The 9,317-nt window shown below is 41.0% G+C and overlaps 2 protein-coding genes across 2 annotated transcripts; both read left to right on the top strand.

Moving 5' to 3' along the window:
* The first annotated feature begins 213 nt into the window (after positions 1-213).
* Positions 214-1,347, top strand: LOC149150660 (uncharacterized). The gene has a single exon (XM_089442890.1). It carries the CDS (start codon positions 214-216, stop codon positions 1,345-1,347), a length of 1,134 nt encoding a protein of 377 aa, XP_089299016.1.
* Positions 1,348-2,433: 1,086 nt separating this feature from the next.
* On the top strand, positions 2,434-4,326 carry LOC149150659 (uncharacterized). Its single transcript, XM_089442889.1, has 2 exons — positions 2,434-3,220; positions 3,713-4,326. Exons 1-2 carry the CDS (start codon positions 2,434-2,436, stop codon positions 4,324-4,326), a joined length of 1,401 nt encoding a protein of 466 aa, XP_089299015.1.
* The last annotated feature ends 4,991 nt before the right edge of the window (positions 4,327-9,317 follow it).

Here is a 9,317-nt window from a genome sequence, read left to right as displayed (position 1 = left end):
AAGTCAGCCTACCCTTGAGAAACTGTTGGCTAAAACCTCAAAGATGACCAAAAATCAGCTCCAGAGCTCTAAAGGAGCTCCCCACTCCAAAAGTAAGTGATGAAGATCGTCTCTTGGAATTGTAGGGGTATGGGAAGCAAAAGAAAAGAAGAAGTCGTCAAAAGTCTGATAAGATCTGACTCTCCCGACATACTCCTAATCCAGGAGACCAAAATGGAGGATAAGGTCTTCCTCCATATCGGAAAAAACTTATGGAAAAGAAGTGAAGGACAAGCAGTCTCAGCCAGGGGGGCCTCAGGAGGCCTGGGCACTCTCTGGAATGCAAACAAATTCTCAAAGGTTAAACAGGTCGCCAACCCACATTGGCTGTACACTAAGCTGAAACATGCAGACTCAGTGGAGACCCTCTGCCTCTTTAATGTGTATGTTCCAGTCAGCGCAGGAGAGAAAAAGATCTGCTGGGATTCCATCAGAGGACTGGCAGAATCTGAAGACTTATCAAATATCATCATTGCTGGAGATCTAAACCTCACTTTATCTCTAGCGGAAAAATGTGGAGGAAGCATAGTAAGGGATCCGGTGCGCGAATGGGTGGAGGATCTACTCCAGGATTGGGATATGATCGACATCAAGCCTTCGGCGGGCAAGTACACTTGGACCAATAGAAGGCTCGGCCCGGGACACATAGCTGCAAGGTTAGACAGATTTCTTGTTCAAAGTTCCTTTCTTCTTCTTGGTTTAGAATCTAGAATGCATATTCTCCCTTGCAGTGTTTCTGATCACAGACCCATCAAACTTGATCTGGTGGCCCACATGGATCAAGGCCCCATCCCTTTTAAATTCAGTTCCCTTTGGGTCAAGGAACAGTCCTTTCTGCAATTAATAAAAGACACTTGGAAGCATCTTGTTAACAACTCAGCCTTCTTCATTTGGGAAGAAAAGCTTAGGAGAGTGAAAGCAGCCTTGAAAACCTGGGCAAAATCCCTTCCTAACCCAGCAATGGAAAGGAAAAAGATTCAAGAATGCCTTGAGAACCATCACCTGAAATCGGAAAAGGAAGTGATCACAAAAGAAATCCTTGATAAGGAGGCAGAGCTTCAGCAAAAACTTCTCAAAGCAAGCTCGGCCGAGGAAGAGTACTGGAGGGTCAAATCTCGGAGGCTTTGGCTCAAGGCAGGAGATAGAAACTCTGCCTTCTTCCACAAGCAAGCTCAAGCACGGAAAAACTTCAACTCCATCTCAGAAATTAAGGTAGAGAATATCACTCATAGAGATCTGCAAAGCATAAAAAAGGTTGCCTTCCTTCAGTTCAAAAATTTGTACAGTGGGAAAGAGACCCTGGGGTAGACTTCCTCCTTATTCAATGAGGTGCCCACTCTGATATCGGCTAGAAAGAATCAGTCCTTGGAAGCAGAAGTCACCAACGAAGAGATCAAAATCGCTCTTTTTGCCATGGAACCGGACAAGGCCCCGGGCCCAGATGGATTCACTGCCAGATTCCTGCAGAATTGTTGGCAGATTGTGGAAAAATACTTGTGTAGAATGATCCGGAAATCCCAAGTTTGTCAGAAGTTAGGGGGCAGTACCAATTCAGCTTTCCTGGCCCTTATCCTTAAGGAAAAAGGTGCCAATACTTTCTCCAGGTTCCGCCCCATCTCCCTTTGTAACATCAGCTACAAACTGATAACAAAAGTGATTGCCAACAGGCTGAAAACTATCCTTCCTTCCATTATCCCAGAGAATCAGGGAGGATTCATCGAAGGAAGACAGATAGTTGATAATTATATCCTGGTCCAAGAGGCGATTCACTCAAGCTTGACCCGGAAAGAGAAAGGAATGGTGGTCAAATTAGATCTGGAGAGCACCTTTGACAGTGTGAGACACAGATTCTTGTTTGATGTTCTGCATAAGTTTGGATTTGGGGCCAAATTCATCAGCTAGATCAAGGCATGCATCAGTGAGCCATGGATCGCCCCCTTGGTGAATGGGAGGGCCACTGACTTCTTCAAATCTTCTAGACGGCTGAGGCAAGGGTGTCCCCTATCCCCCTTGCTCTTTGTTCTCCAAGCCTCTTTCCTCAGCTTCCTCCTGAATAAAAAGCAGACTGACCAAGAAATAATGGGCCTAAACATAGCAAGAGGTGTAAATAGCATAAATCATGCATTGTTTGCGGATGACACTCTCTTGTTGGGTCCTGCCACCTTGCCCTTGGCTATAAGATTCAAAGAAGTGTTGGATGTCTACTGCGAAGACTCATGAAGTAGCCTCAACAAAGGCAAATGCCATATTTACTGTTGGAATGCAACGATCAGATCGGTCCAAGCCATATCTAACTGTTTTGATTTTGCAGCTTCTTTCACTTGGTCATCCTTCAAGTATTTGGGCCTCCCGGTCTTCCAAAAAAGAGCCCTCAGCAGAGATTGGCTGCCTCTGATGGAAAAGCTCAAATCTAAAATTCGTTCATGGGGCTTCAACTCGCTCAATTTAGCAGGCAAGACAGTGCTTATAAAGGTTGTTCTGAATAGCCTTCCCATTTACCAGGCTGCAGTGATGATGGCTCCCATTGGCATCACAAGGAAAATGGAGGAATATATCAGAAACTTCTTTTGGAAAGGCAGCAAGGTTAATGAGAAGAGAATTCCATTAATAAGCTGGGATACAATCTCCTTGCCCATAATGGAAGGCGGATTGCATTTTAAGAATATAAGCAATCAAAATATAGCATTGGGCGCAAAGCTATTATGGAGGATAATTGCCCCAAACCCAGGCTGGGCTCAGCTTGCGCTCTGGAAAAAATACTTCCGTGGGCAAAGAGTACACTGCCTAGACAACCCTATTTCCTCCACTGGTACCATGATACATAAGTTGTTCGAGAAAGCCTCAGCCTTAATCAAACAGCACGTTCATTGGATACCTAGCAACGGAAAGCATATTAATATTTGGGAGGACCGTATTATGAGCAGTGATCCCATTGCAGATGATAGTTCCCTGTCTCAGTTAAAAGAATGGATGGATCGAGCAGGCGTTAAAACGTTGTGGGATCTCTCGCAGTGGGAGAACAGAAGCTGGCAGCGATGGAGAAATCTGGAGGTGCCATCGCATTTATCCAATGATTACGCCTCCCTCCTCACTCACTTAAAAGGTAAAGCCCCTTTGAATACCAGAAAAGCTGACACGAGGGGATGGGGCTCGGTCCCGGGTACTTATACAGTTTCAAAAGGTTATAATCAGCTCTCCTAGAAACCGTATGCGCCGCCAGATCCAAAGCCATGGCAAGGGGTATGGTCTCAGCCAACGTTTCCCAAGATTGACATTTTTTGCTGGCTCCTCTGTCATCACAGGATCTTGACTGAGGACAGGCTCCGTAAAAGAGGCGTAATTGGTCCCTCGCGTTGTTCGCTGTGTGAAGGCCACGAAGAAACCGCCGCCCACATGATGCTCTCCTGTAGTTTTGCAGCCGATCTATGGAAAGAGGTGTTAACGCCTTTAAACATTGACTTCGCCCCACCTGTTCACTGCTCAGAATTGTTCTCTATATGGAAGCGCATGTACCCAGGTGGATCACCTTAGAACCTACACATCAAACAAGCGTGGCTCGCCATTCCTAAAATAATTTTCTGGCACATATGGCTGGAAAGAAACCACAGGATCTTCAATGGCAAGAAGAGTGATTTCAGGATAATCTGGACAAAAATCAAATGTCATTTGAAAGAATTCTTGGGCAATCAGCTAGACAGAGCAGACCTTAGCAATCAGGACGCTGTCTGGGGCGATGCTTTGGGCCTCCAATTCATTGAAAAAGTCAGTCCCCCTCATATCCTTAAGCATTGGCAAATACGCCTCAATGCTACAGAGCTCGTGGATCTTTGCAAAAGGAAGGCAAGGGAAACTCTATTCTTCGATGGTGCTGCTAAAGGAAACCCCAGCAGCTCCAGAGTAGGGGGTGTTATTAAAAACGTAGATGGCAGAATCGAAGCCAGATATGCTTGGGGAGTGGGGTTTAATTCCAGCATCCAAGCCGAAGCTCTAGCTCTTCTCCAGGGCCTCAAGCTGCTCCTTTTTCTGGGCATCAAAGAAGCAACTATTTTTGGAGACTCCCAATCCATTATTAAGGCCATGGTGGACAATTCTTCTCCCACAGACTTAAGATTATCAAGACTTCTGAGCAGAATCAGATTCCTGACAAATACCTTTCAGAATGTGGAATTTCTTCATATAAAGAGAGACAACAATAAAGATGTCGATGCTGAAGCCAACAAAGCTGTTCTCCTCCCTCCTGGAGTCCTTCTAAGAGACGGAGACGAAGGTTGGGACTCCATCCCTTAACCATCTGTTCAAAATGTTTTATTGCCTCTTATTACAGCAGTTTGTTTGCATTTGTAATTGAGGAAAAATAGACAAAGCTACAAGAATCACAGCTAGTAAAAGTCGTAGGCTTATTAGAAAGGAAGTCATGTGGTGCCCGGTAACTGAGAATTCTGATCTCTGTTCACCTCATTGTAACCTGAATTAAGGCTTTCCAGCCAAAAATTAATATATCAACATAACCGTCCCTGTTACAAAAAACAATCATTTACACTTTTTAATTTGAAAATTGTAAATATTTTTAAAAGAATAATATTTTCCCAACTTGTAACATTATTAACCCACTTATAAAGAAATAAATACTTCATTAAATCATTACCAACATCTAATATCTTTTCATACGAATGGCATATTTCCAACCTAATGTAATTAAATCAAATACATTTTCTTTTCAAAATTTAAGAGTTTTATATTTATTTGAAAATACAAAAAAAAATCACAAAACCTTCCTCTTATTTATAAATATGGTTTACAAATACATTTTATTTTCAAAATTTAAGAGTTTTACATTTAATTGAAAATACAAAAAAATCATAAAACCTTTCTCTTATTTATAAATATTGTTTATTGATTTAGTATAAAGAACAAATATACTCTAACTAATATTAGAGATAATGAAGTATTTAATATCAAATTATAAATATTATATATTTATTATAAAAATACGAATATTTATTTATTATAAAAAATATAAATATATTATAATCCACGTTTTAAAATGATTTAAAAATTATATACATCAACATTGTTAACTTTTTTTTAAGAATAATATATATTTTTTAATTACAAAAAAATCTTCGTATGAGAATTACATTATAATAAAAAATAAAATACAATATAACAAAGAGCTATTATTTACACAAACATAGTGACCATAAGATAATTTAAAAAAATAACACGCCACAAATATCATAAGGGGAATCGTTACAATGCAATATAGTTCATGTCTCTACCGCTAGTTAATCGATTAAAGGTTAGAAAGCTCTCCGCATAAGTGTGTTGCAATGTTTCGCACTTGAGTATACGTATTATTGCTAATATTTTGATATTAAATAATCCATATATTCATATTGTCGTGTTTTTTTCGAACTTGCGTATACGTATTATTACTAATATTTTAATATTAAATAATCCATATCTTCGTATCATGAATATCGCTAGGTCTACTGTTATTCACAATAATACCGATGCGAGCTCTCCGCTCAATAAAATCTCTTCACAGAAAACTCTATGCATAAGCAGTGCAAGCTTTCTTTATGGTTCTCTTTGTGAAATTAGGTTAAAGATATAAAGTTACGTAAGCAATGGACCCATGTGATATTTTTTTTTTTAACAAAGTCGGTTGCTATATTAAGGGCTGAAAAAAGGAGAGGAGTCAGAGCTCCTGAAGTACATTAGATATCAATAGTAGCTTGGATCAGGAGAGTTACAAAATAGGGATCTCTCCTTGATCCTTTTCCTGCTTGTTCTAGTTCTAAAACTACCTGAGCTGTTGTAGATTCTTACATATTGAGATAACCAAAATTGACATTTACAAAACATTTTAATCTATTTCAATATGGCTAATTTGTCTTGCGGTAGATTCCTCCGGATTTGGATCCACTTCAGGCTGTTTGGCACTTGAGGAACTGGGAGCAGCTTTGTTTCGCTTATCCATCATATACTGCAGGATTGAAATCGATTCTTCCGCGTGGCTGCATCGGTTTGATAAGTGACTGAACTGGTCATGCAGAGAGGCCACCCTGTGCAGAAACAGATCTATTTCAGCCCGGTATTTCTCGTTCAAGATGCGGTTCTGATCTTCAAGCCTCGTCTCTAAAATCCTTTGTTGATTCTCCAGAATGCGTTGCTGGGCCCTGACTTCCTCTAGCTCTGCTTGCAAGTCTGCACAGTGCAGACAATCTTCGCTGCGTGCCATAGAAACAGTTGCGGGAGATTGGGAGGATATGAAGATGCGAATGAAGGAGGATGTAAAGCTCACAGCGCAGTGATCCGAAAGGGTGGGGAAGGTAAAGGGTTCAGCGAAGGATATGAGAGTAAGACGCCTGTAGGCGTAGCAATCTGAAGAGGAGTAAAATGAGACAGTCCAGAGGCTCGTGACAGAGCTTTGGGGCCAGAGGATGATTAAGACGAGAATAAGCTGATCCTGATGAGTAAGACGCCTGTAGGCGTAGCAGTCTGAAGAGAAGTAAACTGAGACTGTCCAAAGGCTCGTAACAGAGCTTTGAGGGCAGAGGATGGTTCTGGGACAGAAGCAGAGAATTCCGCGGGAGCCAAGCGACGAAGGGAGATAGCAGCAAGAGAGAAAGGGAACCAAGCGACGGAGGGAGATAGCGCTGGGGAAAGAAGGAGGGGGGAGCTGGGATGAAAAGAGGCGGGAGAGGGGCCGTCTAGTCACGGGGTACTGGAGGGTGGTCTGCTGGCAGACCTGAATAAAATCCGAGTGAATCCAAGAGACAGATCTGTTGGGAGATCTGCCGGCGGGCGTGATACGATTATCCCACTTGATGATTATCCTGTGGATTTCGTGCCCTTGTGCTATCTTTTTGCAGAGGTCAATCCCAATGACAGCCCAAGTAATGTGACTAATTTCGGGCCTGACACCGATTTTGGGCTTGATGTTGATGTTTTCAGCTGAGATCATGGCAGATATTGGAGAGTTTCCCTGGAGTTGCATCTTAAGGTGCCAACAGGTCTTCCACACGCATTGTTGGCGTTATCATCAGCCTTCTTGTTAAGGTTTCGGAGAATATGATAGTATTGGATGTCTTCCATCGCCTGATGAAGAATTTGGTTTCGTCTGTTAATTTGTTGGAGCAGAGTGTTGGGGGAGTTTTGCTGATGAACCATTAAGCGAATTATAACTGAGGAGTCCCCAAATACCTGTGCTTTCTTTATTCCCAATTTGCCTAGCTGAGTTAGGCCTTGAAACAAAGCTAGAGCTTCGGCTCTGTTATTCGAAACCTTCCCTAGGCTCCACTCATATTGAAGGATACACTCCCCTTTGGGATTAATAATCAGTCCCCCTGCTCCAGCTATACCAGGATTTGATTTGGATGCCCCGTCGAAGAACAAGGAGTAACAGTTGCTCTTTTGAATCCAATTGGCAAATTCCTGTTCTTTTAGTCTGACTTTCCATGATCTAGCTTCTGCTTTGTTCTGAACTTCGCTCCTGTTGCCTTCCAATACTTTATGCTGTCTGTCCAAGATGTAGCTTATTAAATCTCGTTCCTCGACACTATATTGTGTTGCATCGATTTTCCCAGTGGTGTTGGTTGAAATAGTTTCCAAAGCGAGAATTTTAGCTTTGCTGCAGGTTGTTCTTGTATTTGTGCTCTTATCTTGGAATTTTTTTTTGTTTCTAGCTAGCCAGATTCGCCACAGCAAGGTGTGGGGGAGAGCGTTCCATACTCTCTTCACCAAGTGACTTCTTTTTTCTTTCCAGGGACAGCATTTTCTCCACTTATAGATTGTCTCAGCTATGGTATGCTGAGGGTCCCAGTTTAAATTGCCAATGAAGGACATCTTTCTCCAGCATTCTACAGCAAATGGGCATTCTATGAATAAATGATACATTGTCTCTTCGGCTTTGCAGCAATTGGGGCATCTGGATGGCCCATTGATGCCTCTTCTTTTAAGGTTCTCTGCTGTTAGAATTTTGCCTTTCAGCAGAAGCCATATAAAAAATTTTATTTTTGGGAGAGATTCTGTTCGCCAAGCAATTTTCCAATGAGGCCACAGATTAATCTGAAAAGTGCTGTTGCATATGTGTTGGTGGCCTACTCTGACTGTATAATCTGTTCCTGTTGGATCCCAACGAAAGTCGTCCATTTCATCTTCTTTGATAGGAGCCTTGCTACCCATGTGATATTATTGATAATATTTTAATAGTAAATAATGCATATCCCCGTATTATGAATATCACTACTCAATTTAGTAAAGGTTGTGCTAAGTGTGGACAAAACTGTGTATAATGAAAGCTCTTTGCACAATGAAATCTCTTCGCAGAAAACTCTCCACATTGGCACTATAAGCTTTGTTTATGGTTATCTTTGTGAAATTAGGTTAGAGTTATAAAGTTATTTTTGCACCTCTACTTTCTCGCACATATCGTGCATAGGTAAATCTGTAAAAGTTTTAAATGGAAAATAGTTTAAGATTAATTTTCCCTTTGCACACTCATTGTCTCGTGTAGCTTTACACAATGAAAGCTTCATACAAGGAAACATAATAGTACTAATTCGAAATTTGTTCAATATTAAGTTAATTATGCATCGACATTGTGCAATGTTTCTAGTATTGCATTTGATTTTCTTGATTGTTTGGTAGTTCTAGAGGCTTAAGACCGTGGCACAGGTTGAAGTTTATGGAGCGCAAACAAAAGTATGTACAATGAAAGCTCTCCGCACAATGAAATCTCTCGGTAGAAAACTCTCCACATAAGCATAGGCTAAGTGATTTGTTCGCAGCAGAAAACTCTTCGCATAAGCACAAATGTCAGTGAAAACCTCTCGGAGACAAGTATTTTTTTGTAGTGTAGCAGAGGCAAGTTCTTTTGTGCTAAAGACTTTGTCAATCAATTGATTAAAGGTTGTAATGAAAGTTCTTTGCACAAAGCTCTTTTATATTTGTGTAATTTGGCATATGTGTGGGGTTGTGCAGGAAGTCCATTGTGCAGAGGAAGCTTTCAAGGTTTCATTGTGCGGATCTATGCATTTCTTTCAATGAAAAACCTTCTGCATGATTCATACACATTCACACTTATAAACAAGTTTTTTAATCACAAAAGTTACAAAAAATGTTGGTCCCCACCACTATCTTATCTTTTACAAAATTATCTATGCAGGAGAATAGTGGCATAGAGCTAATTAATTTATCAAAGGTTGTGATCCCATAATAAAGGCTCTGCACACAGTGGAAGTTCTCTCCACAAGCATTTGTTAATATTTATG

The sequence above is a fragment of the Pinus tabuliformis genome, chromosome 9 (genome assembly GCF_031772625.1).
Source record: "Pinus tabuliformis cultivar Carrire ecotype Pingquan chromosome 9, CPIR1, whole genome shotgun sequence".
Lineage (NCBI taxonomy): Eukaryota > Viridiplantae > Streptophyta > Pinopsida > Pinales > Pinaceae > Pinus > Pinus tabuliformis.
This window is presented reverse-complemented; position numbering and strand designations above follow the sequence as displayed.

Excerpts from the sequence above, each read along its gene's own strand:
- LOC149150659 (XM_089442889.1), top strand. The coding sequence starts at position 2,434 with ATGGAAAAGCTCAAATCTAAAATTCGTTCATGGGGCTTCAACTCGCTC. Across the intron at positions 3,221-3,712 it reads TACTTATACAGTTTCAAAAG|AATTCTTGGGCAATCAGCTA; the intron begins GTTATAATCAGC and ends GTCATTTGAAAG.
- LOC149150660 (XM_089442890.1), top strand. The coding sequence starts at position 214 with ATGGAGGATAAGGTCTTCCTCCATATCGGAAAAAACTTATGGAAAAGA.